Source organism: Pan paniscus, chromosome 4, assembly GCF_029289425.2.
Source record: "Pan paniscus chromosome 4, NHGRI_mPanPan1-v2.0_pri, whole genome shotgun sequence".
Lineage (NCBI taxonomy): Eukaryota > Metazoa > Chordata > Mammalia > Primates > Hominidae > Pan > Pan paniscus.
The window spans coordinates 90,890,504-90,910,964 of NC_073253.2; the positions used below are offsets into that span (position 1 = coordinate 90,890,504).

A 20,461-nucleotide genomic window follows, 5' to 3' on the forward strand; every position below is an offset into this window, starting at 1 on the left:
GTCCTTCAAACAAGAACTCACAGCTGGTGTTGTAATATGCTTAATTTCTCTACAGAGTATAACCATTTAAAATTTTGTTTTTATCCACAGGGTTTCAAGAGACCACTTAGTGATTCCTCACATTCCTAAACAAAATAACGTACATATAATCCACCCTAAGTTGCAAATCAAGCCTCATATATCCTCTAATGGATGTGGCTGTAACTGTGTCCTGCTGAGTCAGTTATCTAAGGTCAGGGATGAGGTTGGAACACATGGATTTTATTCTATGGTGGCTCTCCTTTCTCCTATCAGTCAAATACTAACATTTATCCAGATGCACCTTGAGAGAATTACACCATCCTTTACCTGAATGCAGACACTTAAGCTTGACTAGTGACAAATTAAAGAGCATGTATACAATCTTGACCCTAAAATGTAAAAGATTGTGGATTAACTGTAGTGATCCATTTTAGTGGCTCTATTGCTTTAGGTAGAAAGATATGCTTTTGTTCTCTCTCTGGTTATTTCAAACTCTATTAATTGTTGTTTTATATATATATGTAAAACATAGAAACATTGATTGTTGTTTTACCTATATATAAAATTATTTTTCCCCTTATGGATTTGCCAGCCCACACCACCTCTCACCTTTTTACTCCTACTCACGAATGAAAGAAAACTGACTCATATTCACTAAGCAAAAAAATAGAAGTAGAAAAACAAAACAAAAACATTGCTAATTTTGGCTGGGCGCAGTGGCCCACACCTGTAATCCCAGCACTTTGGGAGGCTGAGGTGTGCGGATCATGAGGTCCAGAGATTGAGATCATCCTGGCCAACATGGTGAAACCCCATCTCTACTAAAAATATAAAAATTAGCTGGGTGTGGTGGTGCACGCCTGTAGTCCCAGCTACTTGGGAGGCTGAGGCAGGAGAATCACTTGAACCCGCGAGGTGAAGGTTGCAGTAAGCCAAGATCGCGCCACTGCACTCCAGTGCCCCAGCCTGGTGACAGAGCAAGACTCTGTCTCAAAAAAAAAAAAAAAACAAAAAACAGATTTTTATATATGTGGTATATCATATATAAAAAAACTAATTTTATCATTGCATGTCACTTGCTTTCCTTTTGTGAAAAAGTAGGTTCCATTCTTCTGCTTTAATTCTTTCCTTACTAAGAACCACATGGTGCTACAGGAGTCACCTGCTCCACCATGTACATTAATGCAGGTGAAGATAAACTATTTTAAAAATAGAATTATACATTCACTTGTTAAAACTATCTAAGGATTTATGCTTACAATTTTTTTTTAGTGTTTATAAATCTAGTGACTCCAAACATAGTTTTTTTTTCTGTTTTAACTCATTCATTCTCTACTAAAAAAATACTGTTTATAAAAGGTTTGTGATAAATAACAGGTAGAAGTTTTCTCTTGGAGTTCAGACTCCTATATTTGTTTTAAAAAAACAGCTGTTCTTATCTCTACTTCTGCAGTTATTATATTATAGTTGTATGTTTATGAATTATTTTACATTTTGGCTTGGACTTTATTTTAAAAGCTCACTTTTTCTTCATTTCCCTCCTCTTTAAATTAACACTTCAACAAATTTGTGTGTTATTCATAAGCACATTTCCTGATATTCTTCAAGAATCACATAGTTGTTTCATGTGTATTTGTGCTTATTTTGTAAAGCCCGAAATAGTCTTGAATATACAGATGTAATGGCAAAGAAAGATTGAACAATTTAAAATACTTTTTTTAAAAATCTTGGTAATAGATGGCAGCTTCTTTGCAGAAAAAGATGTTTTCGTGACGAGAGTGGAAAAACAGCTCAGAAGAAAAAGGACAAAAGAAACTTAGAAGAGCTACTGTGTAGCATCTGATAAAAGAACAAATATCGGCCAGGCGCGGTGGCTCACACCTGTAATCCCAGCACTATGGGAGGCCAAGGGGGGCAGATCAAAAGGTCAGGAGTTTGAGACCAGCCTGGCCAATATGGTGAAACCCTGTCTCTACTAAAAATACAAAACATTAGCCAGGTGTGGTGGCGGGCGCCTGTAGTCCCAGCTACTTTGGAGGCTGAGGCAGGAGAATCGCTTGAACCCGGGAGGTGGAGGTTGCAGTGAGCCAAGATTGCACCACTGCACTCCAGCCTGGGCGACAGAGAGAGACTCAGTCTCAAAAAAAAAAAAAAGAAAAGAAAAAAAAAAGAACAAACACTAACAGATTGATTACTAATCTCCTCGGAGATTATAAAATAAGTACATTTATTTTAAATTTTTCTATATACTAGGTGGAATCAGTTAAGATGGTTATAATTTGTATCAGCATTATTTGTGAATCCAAAGCAGAAATAGACAATGGACACTGTATTTATCCAGGATTTTAAGATTATCAAGTAGGAAGGAGTGTGGCAGATGGTCAAAGGGATGACATTCCAGGGTGCAAATCAGAACATAATGACATATTGGATCATGCATTTGTAGTTTGGCAGAAAGACAAGTAAGGCCACAAGGATGTTTGCAAACTTAGATGAACAAGCAGAATCCAGAGTCCGAAAATGGAGATTCAAAGAAAGGGAAGTCAGAGAATACGAAGAAATAAACCTTCGTTAAAGAGCATAAAGAGAACATGCTGCTGAAGTGTTACAAGATATATTAGTTCATTTTGCTTTCAATTTCTTTCTCCATGTCAATATAATAAAATTGTAACAGAAGACAAGTTCCTGCTGAGTGTAGTTCAAATCATTATTAATCAAGTACCGATTATGGAAAGGGAGCTTTGAGGGAATGCAAAACACCATTGTTTGATGCATGCACTCTGATAATGGTTAAATTATGAATAGATTCTATTTCTGCTGCAAGACTGAAAAAAACTCAGAGACAATATGAAACCATGCCTATTGATTTGTCTGGTGGAAGTTGAGCTGTATTTCCTAGCTTTCTCTTCATACACATTAAAAAATTTTTTGGTCTAATGAGAGATCCACATCTGAGGATTTCAAATGTTTCTGCTGTTCTGATAGATTTGGAAATATTACTTTAATGGTCTGGCAGGCCATGCTTCAAATAAAATATATCTTTGCCTGCATTATCAGAAAATAAATTTGCTGATATAACTGAGAGTAGGTGTCTGATAATTTCAGTTTCAAAAAACACATACTTTTTAATATTTTCTAAGCTATAAGGTAATTTTGGACTAAAAAATAGGATTTATTTTTGCCCCAAAACCTATTTTAAAGACATGCCTTATTTTAAATTGAACTGTATTATAGTTTGCTACAGTGGCACATAAATTAAAGTCTATCCTGCAAGGTCTTTCAAACTATTGAACAAAAAAATGAGACATATAATAGTAGCTCAAGAAAACTACATCTGATCTCCAGAAGCACGTAACTTGTATTCTACTAATGTATTCTGTGTCCTGTAGAAATACAGAAGTTGAATGCGTAACTACCAAACAATATATTTTATGGCAAATATTTTTGTGAAATAGCCCCACAACATTATTACCAATTGTAAACATCTTTGGAATATTTATTGCTAGAAAGATGGAGAAATTATATTTATTATTATGATTGCTTTTCAAATAAATGAAATTTCAATTATTTCACAGTTATCACAGGGTATTATTAGAGTGTAGGCATAAGCCTGATATTATATATGTGTGTGACAACCTCTCTGCTTCATCCTATTTGTGTCCATATTCTTTTTGAACAAGAAATGGGATAATATAACAACATAAATAATGCATTGTCATCTATTTTTAAATATTAAAATATATGCAAAACTATTTCTGCATTAAACTAAGGGTATGGTTTATGGAAATACTAACAACATATTGGTTATAATGATAAAGATAAAAAGTTTTCCAAAATTTTCTGGACATTTTCAGGGGCCCTTTTGTCAACAAAATTCATATATGACATGTAAACGTTCCGTTAATTCTTCATGTGAAATATTTTCCAAACTATTTTTTAATGTCCCAAAGTCTTCTAAACACATATTATTGGCTTAAAATTTCACTTTTAATGCAGTGAACCCAAAACTATGCCCAGTACTCCAGTGCAGCTGTCCTTTCAATAAAGAGAAGCAGAAATTTCTCATCTTTATTGAATGCTCTCAGATTGTTTAGCTTGTTTGACAGCTCTGTAGACTTATGGCTATATGTCTATATTTGTCTATCTAATCTATCTATCATTTACCTATGTACCTATTTACCTATCTGTCAATCATCTATCTATATTTTAAAATAAAGCTGCTATTCAAGATCCTCCCTATGTGATACTTTCCAAAGTCTAGCCTCTAATATGCATCTTTATTTCCTGTCTTATTGTTAAATTTCTTTGTTCTGGCTATACAAAATCTCCTCGAATCTTAATCTAATACATTAGCTTTACTAGCTTGGCTTCCAAGTGTTCTATAATCTGCTGTCTTCATCCAAGCTATAGAGAGTTAGAATTAAGAACCCAGCTATGGTGCACATTATTACAGATTGACATTGACAATTAGTACTTCTCATCCACAGATGTTCTATCCTGCTATGTTTTCTCTTTATTCAGCCTATATTAATTTTTCTTATTCATTTGGATGCCATTTGAGACTTTCTATAATATCTTATTTATTTATTTATTTATTTAGAGACAGAGTCTCGCTGCTGACAGCCTAGGCTGGCATGCAATGGCGTGATCTCGGCTCTCTGCAACCTCTGCCTCCCGAGTTCCAGCAATTCTCCTGCCTCAGCCTCCCAAGTAGCTGAGATTATAGGCGCCTGCCACCACACCCAGCTAATTTTTGTATATTTTAGTAGAGACGGGGTTTCACCATGTTGGCCAGGCTGGTCTTGAACTCCTGACCTCAGTTGATCCACCCGCCTTGGCCTCCCAAAGCGTTGGGATTACAGGTGTGATCCACTGCGCCTGGCCCTCATTTATTTTTTTAACCATTGTATATCGCGTTAGAGATTTGTTATGGGTCTTGTCGCCTAATTTTGCAATTTCAACAAGACGTATTTTATTGTGTCTGATATATACACATATATATGTACATGTGTGAATTTGTGTGTATGGTGTGTTGTGTTTGTGTGTATGTGTATATATGTATGTGTGTATATATATTTCTATATAATATATATATTTCTATATAATATATATATTTCTATATAATACATATCTATGTAATATATATATTTCTTCTTCCTTTCATATTCTTCCTCAGTGTTCAAAATTTTATTTTTCAAGTTCAGTGAGCCTACTGCCAAGTACATTTTTTACTGTTCCGGTGAGGTACAGAATAGCCCTTGTCAAGAGCTCATTATTCTGCTGTGCTAAGCCTTTCTAGGTGGGAAGCTCTTGCCTCCTGAATTATTCTTTCTTTTCAAAAGTCGAAACTTTAATGGGAAAAACAGGAATGAACATCTTTATGTCCTTATGTCTTAGAGATTTCTATTTCAGGACTTAAAATGCACTAGAAACATATTCTGGTATTTGTCTTGTTTCTGATTGCATTTCCAATAGTTTTCCTGAAAATAGCATGCTTCAAGATTATTAATATGAGACGTATGCTAGGCCTGAGCCATGAAAGAGCCACCATCTACACTGCATGTTCTGTCATTTCACATGTTATTATTCGTGTTTCCTGAGATTCAGCGACCAGTGTCTCACATCTCTTTTTCAGAGGAGCAGCTGTGAGATTGTCAGACATGTTTGTGCCCGTGAATACTTATTTCACACATTTCCCATAGACTAAAGACTTCTGTTCATTGTGATGCAACATCCTACAGCTGATAGATCTGCTTCCACAAAAGTCAGGTTTTCTGGGAGAGTAAACATGACTGATAAATTATTATATAATACACATGATGTCATTTCTCCACTTCTTCTTTCTCTAGCCTATAACATGTTTAAAAATAGACAGCTGGCCAGGCGCGGTGGCTCACACCTGTAATCCCAGCACTTTGCGAGGCCGAGGCGGGTGGATCACGAGGTCAGGAGATCGAGACCATCCTGGCTAACACGGTGAAACCCCGTCTCTACTAAAAATACAAAAAATTAGCCAGGCATGTTGGCAGGCGCCTGTAGTCCCAGCTACTCTGGAGGCTGAGGCAGGAGAATGGCGTGAACCCGGGAGGCTGAGCTTGCAGTGAGCCGAGATGGCGCCACTGCACTCCAGCCTGGGCAACAGAGCGAGACTCCATCTAAAAAAAAAAAAAAAAAAGAATAGACAGCTGATGTAGTTTTTAAAAATTCCTCTTTCACTAGGTAAGAAAATTTTCTTCAATTTCTCATTAGATTATTTATTTCTGATTTTCAGTAACTCAATCATATATGTATGTATGTGCATATTTTCTTGTGTTTTATTATATGTAATACATTGAATATTTTAAAAATTCGCTTTTTTATTATGTTAATTTAGCAATGTACAATAAATAATATCATTTTAGGATATTGCACTGTGACTGTTATAAACATACCTACATAAAATACAATTTCTATTTTCAGAATAAAAGACATTGATAAGAGAAAAAGAGGTCCTAATTGTAATTGTCTAATGACCCACTTACTTTTTAGTGAAAAATAATTAACTCATAGATGTAGCTGCCTATTGAGTTCCCTGGAGTTGAACTGGCATTTGGAGTGCAGGTGTTAGTGGAGTATGCCATTGGGATCAACATCTGTAGATCACAGGAGAAGGAAGAACGACAGGGTAGAGTGACAAATGGAGCTGCCATTCACTCTTAATGTCTCTTAATGGCTGACCCTATGGAAAAGCTCTGGAGCTAAAGTTGTCCATCAGTATTGTCAGTAGTGCAGGAAGGGGGACGGCCCAACGTTTGTAACCTGTCAGCAGTGAGTCGTTAGTTATATGCTATTCCAGAAGTGTGACCTGGGGGCAGGTGGCAATCTATAGCTACAGCAACAGGAAATTTTATGAAGGGATCTGAACAGTACATCCAAGTATGGACCATGTGGGTTTTCAGCTATGCATTCAGGGACGAGGAATAACAGTACAATGAAACATATACTATACGCACTGCGGACATCAATACCATTTGGCAGTGAACTGGAGATGAGGCAATGTGACATTGTGGTGTTGAGCAGGGTTCTAGAATAGAGGTTTTATCCTTATCATTTACTAGCTTTGTGATTTGGGGCAGCTAACACTCTGGGACTAGGGTTATTTACTTTTAAATTAGTATTTATAACAAAAATTATTTTCAGCTATGAATTAAAGAATTTAGCACCCTGTCCCTCATAAAGTTTTATAGATTGAACACAGTATATCATGCAGGCATTTATTATAGTACATTGCATTTAATAAACACATTTTTAAAAATATGATTAGCTATTTTATTCATCATTAACTTCCCCATGGTCAAACAATACATCTTCAAATCACAGCTAAGTCTAAAAAGTTTGTTGCTTGATCTACTGTCTCCATAGAAATATTATCTAAACCAGTTATTCTTATACCTGTTTTATGCATAACTTCACCTCAGTAGTTTGCTAAAAATACAGATTTGTGCTCCTATTACCTATATTCAGAGCCTCTAGGTTTGGAGAAAATCTCATTGGCTCACTTCAAAGTATAGGACCCTAAGTGTATGACTTCAGGCCGTCCGCATCCCTTTAAATCTTGTAGCTATTAGGTCCATGTCCAAAATGTTCATTGCTTCCTCCTGCTTTGTCTTCCCACTATTTTCTTTCATCTTTAGTGCGGCTGTATTAATTTTTCTAAATAGGTTTCTCAATTGGAGAACCAATATTAGCTTCTCTTTAATAATTGCCCCTTCGTGTTCCCTTGTCCATTTCATAAACTGAAACAAGAAAGATACACATCCCCATTTTATCCATTAAAGGAAATGTGAATCTTGAATGGCGGCTTGACTAAGTGTATTTTGTTTTGCTTATGTCTATCATAGATAACACAGCCAGCATTCTGACAAGGCGGAGGAGATTTAGTCGAACTGTTCAGGATGTGTATTATCTGCCCATTATGATCTCTGATGGTGGAATCCCCTCTCTCAGCAGCAGCAGCACCCTCACCATCAGGGTTTGTGCATGCGAGAGAGATGGGCGCGTGCGGACCTGCCATGCAGAAGCCTTCCTGTCCTCGGCTGGTTTGAGTACAGGAGCCTTAATCGCTATTCTTCTCTGTGTTCTCATTCTCCTGGGTAAGTCATTCTAAACCCTAAGTTTGCATGATGGCAATTCTGAATGAGAGGGAATCATTTTGACAAATCTTAAGGATTAGGCATCCATAATGTGGGTAAGGAAACAGCTGCTCCAATTTCCTATGAATTAATTTTCTCAATACTGTCATTAATCTCAAAATAGTTAGATTCAAATATGTTGGAAGAACTGAAATAACAGAAGAAGGATAAAATCAGAAAGAAATAGCTTTTGAAAGTGTATATTGTGGAAAGAATTAATATTAAAAGATTCAGAATCCCACCGTGAAAGAGCTTTTAAAAATTTTTTGCAAGAATCTAAGCGGCATCATTCTAAATGAATCTGACCAAGACCCCAGCCCGCTTAGCTTCTGAGATCAGAGGAGTTCACCCATTCATTCAGCATAAGGGTGAGGGTCATATGGCCTTAGGGTGAGTAAATGTACAAAAAATGAGAGATCAAATATACAACAAAAGGACTTTAGTTAATAACAATATTGTGTTGTATTGGAAATTTGCAAAGACAGTAAACTTCAGGTGCTTTTTCCCCTTCACGTGAAAAAAGAGTGTAACTACGTGAGATGACAGAAACATTAATTTGCTTGACTACACTAAGCATTTCACTGTGTAATAATAGTGAAAACTATTATTGGGAAAACATCATCATGTTGCACACCTTAAATATATAAATGAATAAATCATAAAACAAAACGAATCTGAAAACCAAATAAAAAATAGATAACTTGTAGAAACTTCTACTAGTTCACAATAATTAGTTAATCATTAATGTTAGCTAGTTGTTAACATACTGACTAAATATTTTTTGGTCTTAGAGGGATATTAAATTTTATTGAATTTAATTATATTCCCTTAAAAACAATAATTTTTGGCCGGGTGCGGTGGCTCACGCCTGTAATCCCAGCACTTTGGGAGGCCAAGGCAGGCGGATCACGAAGTCAGGAGATCGAGACTATCCTGGCTAACACAGTGAAACCCCCTTTCTACTGAAAATACAAAAAAATTAGCCAGGGGTGGTGGCAGGCACCTGTAGTCCCAGCTACTCGGGAGGCTGAGGCAGGAGAATGGCATGAACCTGGGAGGCGGAGCTGGCAGTGAGCTGAGATGGCGCCACTGCACTCCAGCCTGGGCAACAAAGTGAGACTCAGTCTCAAAAAAAAAATAAATAATAAAATAAAATAAATTTTTTATTTGAAATTTTCATTACAGTTTATTAAAAAACACACTTTCTCTAATTTTACATTATCTGTTGTAATAATCTAAATCTTTTCACAGCCACATGAAGAGCTTCTATAACTATAAACTCTTTAGAATGCTCTTTGAAACAAGATAGCAAATCTGTATTGTAATAACAAGAAAGATGGATGTAAGGAATCTTTCTGCTTCATCAAGTGGGGACCTGTGTCCAAAGTCTTTTTTCTTTCTCTTAGCAGCCTGTTTTTTATTCCTTTTATGGTACTGACATACATGAAAAGATAATTGACTGTTTTTCTGAGAAAGAGGTATTCTTGAAAAAATATGTTCCTTGTTTTGTTCCTGGGGTTGAAGACAAATAACTTGTATAGATGGAGTGGATATTAAAGTGTAATGAGCTTGGAAAGGAGAAGGGATTTGTAGGAAAGGGTGAGAGCATCCAGAGACTTGTGGGACATGGCAAAGCTGGTGAGTTTTGTTTTAGGAGTGTAAAGAAAGGTTTAAAACTACAGAATCCCATTATAAAATCTTCAATTTGCAAAAGATGACTGTGAATGAAATGGAGAATAGAACTCCTGGTGACAAGAGGGCATGTAGGGAAACCAGTTAGGAAAAGTCTGCCCTTGTCTCCCTTCGACACAGTACGTGTTAGAGTAGCATACTTATAACAGACCTGAGGAAAAGTGAATAATATCTAGGTACTTTCAATGGACTCAGAAAAATGATCTTTGATAATGTAGATACCTGCATGAGTTAGAATGGCCTCAAATATAACTTCTTATATGTTGCTGAATGTAGATCCTGAACTACCCTGAGCTAGAGGACATTGGAAGTCCACTTCATTCAAGTTGCCCAGCAAGAGAATATATGTAGAGAGATAATGGACTGGGATTACACAGTGAGAAACTACAATGTGATCGCTAAATAAGGATGAGATAGCAGAGGACAGTGAAGAAGTGAGAGTAGGAAGAAAGTAAAGTATAATGTCACAAACGTTGAGGGAAAAGAGGTTATCAAGGAGCATTATGCTGTGTAGTAAATCTTGTCAACAAAGTCAAAAGATGCTTACAAGTTCAATAAATTGAGCACCAAAATGCTCAGTTGTACTTAGCAACACGAAGGATGGAAGTTTGGTGCACCAGAGCAAGAACTATTTCACTGCATTCCAGTCATTTCTAGCTCGTCATGGTGGCATGCACCTGTAGTTGAAGCTACTTGAGAGGCTGAGATGAGAGGATTCCTTGAGCCTGGGAGTTGGAGGCTGCAGTGAGCCATGATCACACTACCGCACTTCAGCCTGGGTGACAGAGTGAGACTCTGTCTCAAAAATAAATAAATAATAAATAAAAACAAATAAATATGTACAGTAAATGTATGGTGGAGAGGAAAGTCAGGAAAAGAGCCTTTAGAAACTTTATATGGCCGGGCGCAGTGGCTCATGCCATAATCCCAGCACTTTGGGAGGCTGAGGTGGGCGCATCACGAGGTCAGGGGATCGAGACCATCCTGGCTAACACGGTGAAACCCCGTCTCTACTAAAAACACAAAAAATTAGTCGGGCTTGGTGGCGGGCGCCTGTAGTCCCAGCTACTCGGGAGGCTGAGGCAGGAGAATGGCGTGAGCCCGGGAGGCGGAGCTTGCAGTGGAGCTGAGATGGCGCCACTGCACTCCAGCCTGGACGACAGAGTGAGACTCCATCTCAAAAAAATAAATAAATAAATAAATAAATAAAATAAACTTTATATATTTATTGGTCAGAACTGCTGTTTTCTTTAGATATTAACATACTTCTTTTTTGTGTGTATTTGAAAAGAAAAAGAGCACAAACACTCCAGAAAGAGAAAACAAGGCTGCACAACAACAATTACTCTGGATCTCTCTAGAGTCCTAACTGAAGTCATAGAGAATAGAACGCAGGGATTTTAATGAGAGTTCTTCCAGCGTTCTTACTCTTAAAAGTCGATCTCTTAGGTGAAGCATGTTATCTTCAAATTTTGAGCTTGTTTATCATCATAAAACTATTTTTGTTTACTAAGATAAATATCAAAAATGTAATTAATGTGTTAAATGTCTAGGTACATGTTGAGGTGCATTATTGAAAGAATATTTTATGTTTTCATGGAATGATACTTCATTTTAATTGGTTTTTATGAAAATGTTTTCTCATTTGGGGTAAGTAATAGAACATTTGTAAATTTTATTATATCCCTCAAGACTAATAAAGTTACTATATGTTTACTTTTTCATTTTTATTAGTTGAAACTCAAATATGCTGTAAAAGCATATTTGAGCCGTGATCTGACTGGGACCTCTGCCAGCTCCCCTTTCAGTCCATACCTCACATACAAGCGGGTGACCTAGGTGAGGCCACCGTAAGTAAGGCATGGACTGCTCCTTATCCTAGATATAAATTTCCGGATAAATGGGGATCGAAGTGGGTTTGGTGTGAACATGTGGTGGACAAAGAGAAGAAGATAGAATTGGTGAGAAGATGCTCTAAAAGCATATTTAAGTTTCAACTAATAAAATTAGTGAAAATATATAACTACAATTATATATTATAATGCAATATTTGCTTTTCATGGCATTGATTAGTTTTTATTGTTATTCAGAAAGTATCTAGCCAAGGGATACAGGATATAGCCATCTGTAATTTTAAAATAATGTTGAAGTTAATTTATGAGATTATGATTTTCGGCATAAATATCGACAAAACCAAAGGTAGCAAAACTTTATTTTTGAACTCGTAATTCTGAAATAACGTTCAACCCTCGCAGCTAAACAAATTGTAAAATTAATATTTTAATATTAAAAAATTTTCCCTCTCAGCTTCTTGTTTGTGAAAATGGCTATGATTGTACAAACCCAGCTCTAGTTTTGCCAATAACTGTGTGATCTAAAGCCACACATTCAGTTTTTCTTGTTTCTATTTCTAAACCTGTGAGAATGACATTTCAGTTGAAAGGACCTTAGAGTCATTCTGTAGAATTTTGAAATGCTTATTCTTGTTTTATTAAAGATTGCATATGGTTCAACATTTTACAACATGGTCGGAATCCATCTATGTATACGTTGAATGGTGCTTGTCAACCAAAGAGGCTAACTTTAAATGATAGATATAAACATTATGAGCTGAGTTACTGTCTGTTGAGGTTACCTTTTTCAGGTCTATTGCATATGATGGATGGAAGAGAATTTAGAGTGAGCCTTTATGATGCAATCAGAATTTACCATGACAGTAGAGGTAGCTGAAATCCTCTCTCCCTCCCAGAGGCCTGACTTTTATTTCCCAACTTTACCCCATCTCTTGCCAGAGGGACTAGAGTAGTTGGCAAGGCAAAGGCATAAGTCATTGAGTCGGGATCTGACTGGGACCTCTTCCAGCTACCCTTTCAGTCCACAGCTTACATATAAGCAGGTAACCTAGGTGAGGCCACCATAAGTGAGACATGGATTGCTCCCTAATATTGGATATAAATTTCCTGATAAATGAGGATCAGAATGGAGTTGGTGCGAACACGTGGTGAACTAAGAGAAGAAGATGGAATTGGTGAGGAGATAAAGGTCAGCCTGCTTTTCATTTGAGCTATTTCAAATGGTTTTGTGTGCTACCCTTGGTTTAAAAATCTAAGGTTTCAGAGAGAGATGCCACTCCCAAGTGTGGCAAGTCACACTCCATAAGTCAATAAAAATAACCTCCCTGACTCAGGCCACCTCAATTCTACCAAATTCAGTGCCAACATATGATGGTATGACAAAGAATCAAGTGGTATTTGAGGTTTAAAAAATTCTGCTATGCAAGCTACTTAGGGAGGAGTATGTTGAGATTCAGTATGGAATGGGTTCAAATTCAAGTTGTATGATAGTTTATATTATGGGAACTGAAAGCCACTTAGTATGCCAAGCACTGGAATGATACATAATATATAGGAAAAAATACATATTATGAGAAAACAAATACAAAAAATGTTTCCCCATCTTTGAATTACTTGATGATAAAATTAATTCATAAAACTCCACAAATGTATTCTAATTTATAATATAAAATGATAATCTCACGGGCATTTAAAATTCTGCCCAAACTTGAACAGAAGAAAAAGAAATTCACTAACCAAGGATAAAATATTTATTTTAGACTAAAGACATGTAAAAAATTCTACAGCTTATTCAAGTTTCAATCCAGTTGGCTTCAAATTATATCAGAAATTATTTATTATTTTGTACAAAGAAAAACAAGTTCTATATCTTTTCTTTTTTTTGTAACACCACCTTGGTTCTCTCATATTGTATTTTACCAGATGACCCACTGTAAGAAGAGGTACCTTGCCAATGTGTATGCTTTGATAGGTTATCAGGGTCATTTGAATACATTCTTTTGACTGTCAGTTTTTAAATAAGGATTTGACTCTATTTATATGTATAATTATTATCTGCACTCATTCTTTTAAAATATACTTTGGTCTTAGGATTTTTTTTGGAAACATTTCGTTTGTTTTTCAAACATTAAGAAATATTCTCCAGTACAATTAGGAGTTTGATGTTATTAGTAACCATAAGCTAATTTTTAAAAAATATTTTAAAATTATTTTCCTAGTGAGGCTATTACTGTTCAGGATAATTCACTTAACTCAATGTCACATTACCACTTTCACAGAGATTTTTTTTTGTTTGTCCACATGATAATTGTTTATGGAGTATCTACCTGGTGCCATCTGCTCCAGAAATATCTGTGGAACCAACAGGAATGAAAATAAGTTCATCAGGAACACAATGTACAACATTTTTCTGAGTTGATTTGAATTTATCTTTAACTAGAGGGATCCTATGTCTGCATTTGCCCTGATGTCCTGACATAATTATGAACAACATCCCCTTTCACTCAAAAATGTCTCAGATTTTGATTTTATACATATATATAAATATATATATATATCTCCTTTTATTAAGTAAGTATGTAACAAGCCTAGGAATCACTGAATACTAGCAAATAATATCCAGAAAGGTAGCAAATACTACCTTTTCTGGGGAAAAGGTAGATGTAAACCTTCAACGTTCAAATGCAAATGGTCTCTATATTTTGAATCATGATATATCTGAATTATTTTCTTAACTTTTGAGAAATAGAAACTATATGCCATGATAATTAAAAAGCCAGGATTATCCCTGTATTTCATTAAGTGACTATGATACATATGCAAAGATTGAAAAATTGCACAAATATTGAAGGATGCAAATTACCTCCATACCTCTATGGCAGTATTGATTACATATTCCCTGTTGTGTCTGCACATAAATTCCCTTGACATCAACCACCAACCAATTCAATATGAAAGAAAATAACTTGATTTATTGGTGAAGGTAAGAAATTGTATTATAATAAATTAGGCAGTCTTTATAAATAGGTCTTTCGATCTAGAACAGCCTCCTCATTTAATTATAAAGATGAACAGAGATATATATCGTGCATGATAAATCTAAACTTCTGAATACGGTGGAGTGAATTACTTGAGGATGTTGTTTGGAGCTTTGAATTAGAAAACTGTAAGGTGGATTTATGCTAAAATACACAGGCAGTTATTAAATGCATATTTCCTATGTTCAGCAAAAGCCTTTTTTACCCCAAAATAAAGGCATATATTAAGCAATGTCTTTGACGTATAGGCAACGTATATGGGAAAATCTGTAATTCTGTGCATAATATTTGTAGATCAGGGCATGTGTAGCACCAACATTTCATTTTCAGCTTTCTGTAACCACTTCATTTTAAACAGTAGTAATTCAATGCTTCCCATGTCTGCTGTAGTGACCCTCATTGAATTTTCTCATTACCTTCCCAATGCTAATATCTTTTCATTTCACACTTTTCTGGATGGTTCTATGACCTTCTCTACAGATGTTTTTTTCCTGTCTTTTTGGTTCCTTCATAGTCTCCCATTTGCCTTTCCTCTGCAAAACTGGGTACCTCCCAGTGCACAGTGACCATCCCTTTCTCTCACTTTCCTTTCCATCTCTGGCTTTAAAATCTACTCCTTTTCCACAAGTTTTCTCTAGTTTTAAAACAGATAAAACTAGTCCATATAGATTAGGGTTATACATTAAAATGGTTAAGCGATAAAGAAGAACAAAGTAACCATAATGATAAAAGTAAAGATAAAAGTTACTTTGCAGAGGTAAGCAGTAAAAGGGCAGTTTCTGGGGGGAAAGTATGTTCTTTATCAGAGTTAGATAACCTAGTGTTTGCTTCACAACCATTCATTCAAGTTCACTTATAATCATGGTTGCCAGACACAATGCAGTATACCCAGATAAATGTGAATTTCAGATAAATAAGAAATATATCTATATCTGTATATAGGTATGTATGTGTATATATAACATAAATATGTCACAAGGAATAATATAATAATATTTGGAACATATGCATGTATGCTTAGCACAATATTTGCCTGTGTGTATCTCAAATATTATATGGGACACACTTAATACCTTATGTGTATGTGTGTGTGTATGTGTGTATGTGTGTGTGTGTGTGTGTGTGTGTGTTGCAGATGGTCTCCAACCAACAATAGTTTGACTTAAGATTTTTTGACTTAACAAGGATGTGAAAGCAATATGCATTCAGTAGAAACCATATTTTGAATTCTGATTCAAAATTCTTTATACCTTTATTATAAAATACGTTTTGTGTTAGATAAGTTTGGCAAACTGTAGGCTAATGTGTTCTGAGCACATTTAAGGTAGGCTAGGCTAAGCTATAATGTTTACTAAATTATGTGTATCAAATGCATTTTTGATTTAAGATATTTTCAACTTCAAATGGGTTTATAAGAATGTAAGCTCACTGTAGGTTGAGAAGCGTGTGTGTGTGTGTGTGTGTGTGCTGTTATTGAGCTCAAATTCACGTTTAATTGAGAATCCTGCCATTTATTTTTGTTTGCTAAATATAACAACCTTAAATGTCAATCGAATGTACCTCCCTGATTATTATGAAGTAAAGAATGTTACAAATATTAATGGGCATCGTTATCACTATCATAAAGCCTAGAATATCAGCTGAGCAGGAAAAGAGCAGTCTATAGAGCTGAAGTAAATAATACTCAGCCTAGTAACACAGCCTATAACAAATTTGATGTGAGGGAACTATTTCTATTTAGTAACAGTTTAATTTCATCAAATAGAAACAGTTGAAAATATTGATAAATGGCCAAAGCAAAGTTCCCAAGACACATTTCTATCACATCTTCTAATGTTTGCAGCATTATTGGAAATAAAGACAAATCCACCATATTTAGCAAGAGCTATCCTAAGGCACATGTCCAGTTGGACACTCAGTTTATTATTTCATGTCTTTGAAATACTGAAGTAGAGTATTTTTATAGTAGAAATATCATTACCTGTGATGCGAGAAATCACATTATGGTACAAGCTCTTCCACTTGCCATCTGTGTGATCTTATCTTTTGATCTTGGTTATTTAGATACTCTTTCCTGAGTCTCAGATTCCTCATTCTCATTTATGCCTAGTGTTCCATTATTGGAACATTAAGCTTGTGGGAGTTATTTATATCCTACTGCTCAAGGTTATCGCCAAAGTCTGATTTTTCACATACAAAAAATTGCAACCTCAGGCATAAATGGGTTAAAAATAGAGTAAAGCCACAGCTCTGCTGTGAGAATTAAATAAATAAGTTATATAAAGAACATTCATAAATCAAAAAATTCCTATGAAACAAGTTGTGTACAAATAATGAAACATTATTTTGTCCCTGAATGGGAAAATGCAATTATTAATGCATGATAATATAATTTTAAAGGATAATTGACAAAAGAGATCAACATTAAAATATTTCTGCTTTGATTTTCTACAAAACATCAAAATTTAAAGGGTTTAACGTTAAGGCTCCTTCTTCCAATATTCCAGAAACTTAAAACATCTTTAGTGTATCTACCTAGAAGGATTAAATATCTATAGAGAGACCAGCTCACTACATTATTTTTTGAGTTAAAATTTCATATTATTTTTTCATCATGTGTTTATCTCACTTTAATCACTAAATGGTTTTACTGAAATATGAGCCAAGAAACCTACATCTTAGCAAACTGAGAGTATTGTGGTTTTCTATAGAAGATCAGCAATTCGCAATGTCTCCTGGGGTAATCATCTTTTACATTATTTGAGGCATTACAGTACCTTGCGGTGTTATTCAGAGAGCACAGAGTGAGTTGTGCTGCAATGCCAGCCTAACTCTGGAATGTGGTTAATGACAAATGGGAAAATGGGAAATTGCTGTTGTAAAATCTCTAAGAATTTCCTTCCTGTTTTCTTAATTCTTCATCCTTTTTCCATTCTTCCTCAGCAATTGTGGTACTTTTTATCACCCTGAGGCGCAGCAAAAAAGAGCCCTTGATCATTTCAGAAGAGGATGTACGGGAGAACGTGGTCACCTATGATGATGAAGGAGGTGGAGAGGAAGACACGGAGGCCTTTGACATCACAGCCTTGAGGAATCCTTCTGCTGCTGAGGAGCTCAAGTACCGGAGAGATATCAGACCTGAAGTGAAGCTCACTCCCAGACACCAGACATCGTCCACCCTGGAAAGTATAGATGTTCAGGAATTTATTAAGCAAAGAGTGGCAGAAGCAGACCTAGACCCTAGCGTTCCCCCTTATGACTCTCTTCAGACTTATGCCTATGAGGGTCAGAGATCAGAAGCTGGGTCTATCAGCTCGCTGGATTCAGCAACGACACAATCAGACCAGGATTATCACTACCTTGGAGACTGGGGACCCGAGTTTAAAAAGTTAGCTGAACTCTATGGAGAAATAGAATCTGAAAGAACAACTTAGGGGGTCAGTTCTTGCAACCTTGTGGAATTTGCTTCCTGAGTAAGTGGATATACAACCTCAGCAATGACAAGGAAGAAGTGTGGAAACAGTACTTGGAACTGAGCAAGCTGGACACAGCTCCTGTAGAAACAAGTGCCCTTTTCATGATCGAAACTGGGTTATTTAATTGGAAGAAAGTAAAAAAAAAAAAAGACAATACAAAGAAAAAGTTATTGTTCCTTGTGTATATTTTCAATTGCTCAATAAAGTCTGTGGTACTGTTTATTAAGAATTCCTGAATTAAGCCAAACAATGATATTTGTTTCAATATTTTGTGATTTATTTTTTTCAAAAGCAAAACTAAACAGAAAGGCTCAAGATCACTGGTGGTTATGACTTATAGGGGTGGTAACAGTAATACAGGAAACTTGTGAGGGTAATCACGACCTCTTTTATCACTTTTCTGGGTGAACCCTTGAGAACCACACTCTGTTATTATAACAGATCTCATTAGCCTTGCCTTGTGTTTATATTACATGAGGTATTTCCACTCTATCATGGACTTGTATGTACCATTTCCCTTTGCCCTCCCCAGTTCTTTTCTCCATACAAAACTGATGGAGCATGGGGATTTGCTGCCTGCACTATAATGTATGCAACTTCAGTGCACCAGTTGTGTGCTGTACTGAGCATGAGACTATTGTCTCTATCCCGTACACCCCCTTTTATTTTAATGGGATACTCCTATTTTTAAATGGACAGAAAGAATAGTTTAAGGTATGTTATGAAAATCTGATACGTCAGGGAATAATTTAATTTTAAAAATAGCCACACACCTTATCTTCTACGAAATATTGGGGAACTTTTTTTTTCCTTTTTTCCACTTGTTTTATTATATTTAAATCAGCAATTTTGATCATTTCTGTATTTAAAATTAATTGTCAAACATCTTGCTGGCTGGTTTGTGCTTCAGTCTAAGTCACTTATTTTCAACACGAGCAGTAATCAAAAATAAGTACCCCACACAATAACAATGTAGTCTGAAAGACTATCCTCCAATGAATGTAAATGTCATAGAATCATAGTTGACTTACATTTATTCCTTACACAGGTTCAGATTTTTTCCATCTCACTGATAATTAGTTTGGTATCAACAGGAAAATGTGTAGGACTAGGAGCAAAAAAGGAGATTCACAGTTATTATCCTCAGATATGTTCCCGAAAGTCTCTGTGTTCAGGGTCCAAACCACAAAGTAGAGATGGCAATGACTTCCCTGCCCACCTCACAGGGTTGTTGTGAGGATTAAATGAGCATCTGTAAAATGCTTTGCCAACTGCAAAGTATTCAATTGCATAAAAGCTTGCAGACGCTTATCTAATTTTCTAGTTTCATTAGCTTTTAAATATATATTTACATGCATCTGGCATAAAATATTATATTATCACAGGAGAATTTCATGAAATCTTCAACAGTGAAGCTACTGTTTAAATATATGTACACAATTCCAATTATTTTAATATTTTCATAAGCTAATTTCTGAGAATTTGGGTGGGGCTTTTTTTTTTCAAATTGTTTTAGATAATGTTTTGTTGTTGTTGCTATTGGTCTTGAAGTAAGAATTCATACCATAATGGTCCTATTTTCTAAAACTGGCCACATCTATATATTTCAGAAATATTGAAATTCTTAAATACATGAAATAGGAATTAGTTGAAACCGGAGTTTTTCCTTTGCTCTTTAAATTTATCATTATCAGTGTCCCCAAAAGTTATATGACATTTTCTGTCTGTTTCTACCCATGTGCAAAATTTTGGATTTTACCTCTGTTTGCAATTGCCCTGTGCTATCGTATTATAATTTGAGGTATGGGAAGTAAGTAAGCTTAATTTGAATAATTCTCAATTTGTGTTTTAAGCCTGAGGAATAAAATGTAATTTAAGCTTTTTATGACATTTTAGTTTTCCAGATGCTGCTTTATCCTTTTTAATCTCATAATGGTGTGTGTTCCAGTGTGAGGCTAAATCTGAAGAGGCGCTGAGGGGTGTGGGGAGTAACCTCTGGATATACATGCTCTGATGATGCTACTTCTGGATTACATTCACCCTAAAAGGAGGGTAAAGCGTGGGCAACTATTGTGGGTACAGGTGTTTTGACTTTTCTCTGCAAAGAGTATCAGGAATGTCAGGTTTTGAAATTCCATGAGGCTTTTGGATTTAAGCTTCAGATAAACTACACACAGAAGAAAACTATGAAATCACATATCACTAATATG

The 20,461-nt window shown here is 35.6% G+C and overlaps 1 protein-coding gene across 5 annotated transcripts in view; it reads left to right on the forward strand.

Annotated features, from left to right (window-relative positions):
* The window catches only part of CDH18 (cadherin 18), a 1,104,671-nt gene extending 1,084,530 nt beyond the window's left edge, over positions 1-20,141 (forward strand). For 3 of the 5 annotated variants that reach the window (XM_014344962.5, XM_014344961.4, XM_034960255.3), the window contains 2 exons: positions 7,902-8,153; positions 17,719-20,141. In XM_014344962.5, coding sequence (XP_014200448.1) covers positions 7,902-8,153; positions 17,719-18,209 — 743 coding nt within the window. In that variant the 3' untranslated portion in view covers positions 18,210-20,141. The remainder of the gene's footprint in view (positions 1-7,901; positions 8,154-17,718) is intronic. The other 2 variants (XM_055112494.1, XM_008971208.4) reach the window with 2 other exon arrangements.
* The last annotated feature ends 320 nt before the right edge of the window (positions 20,142-20,461 follow it).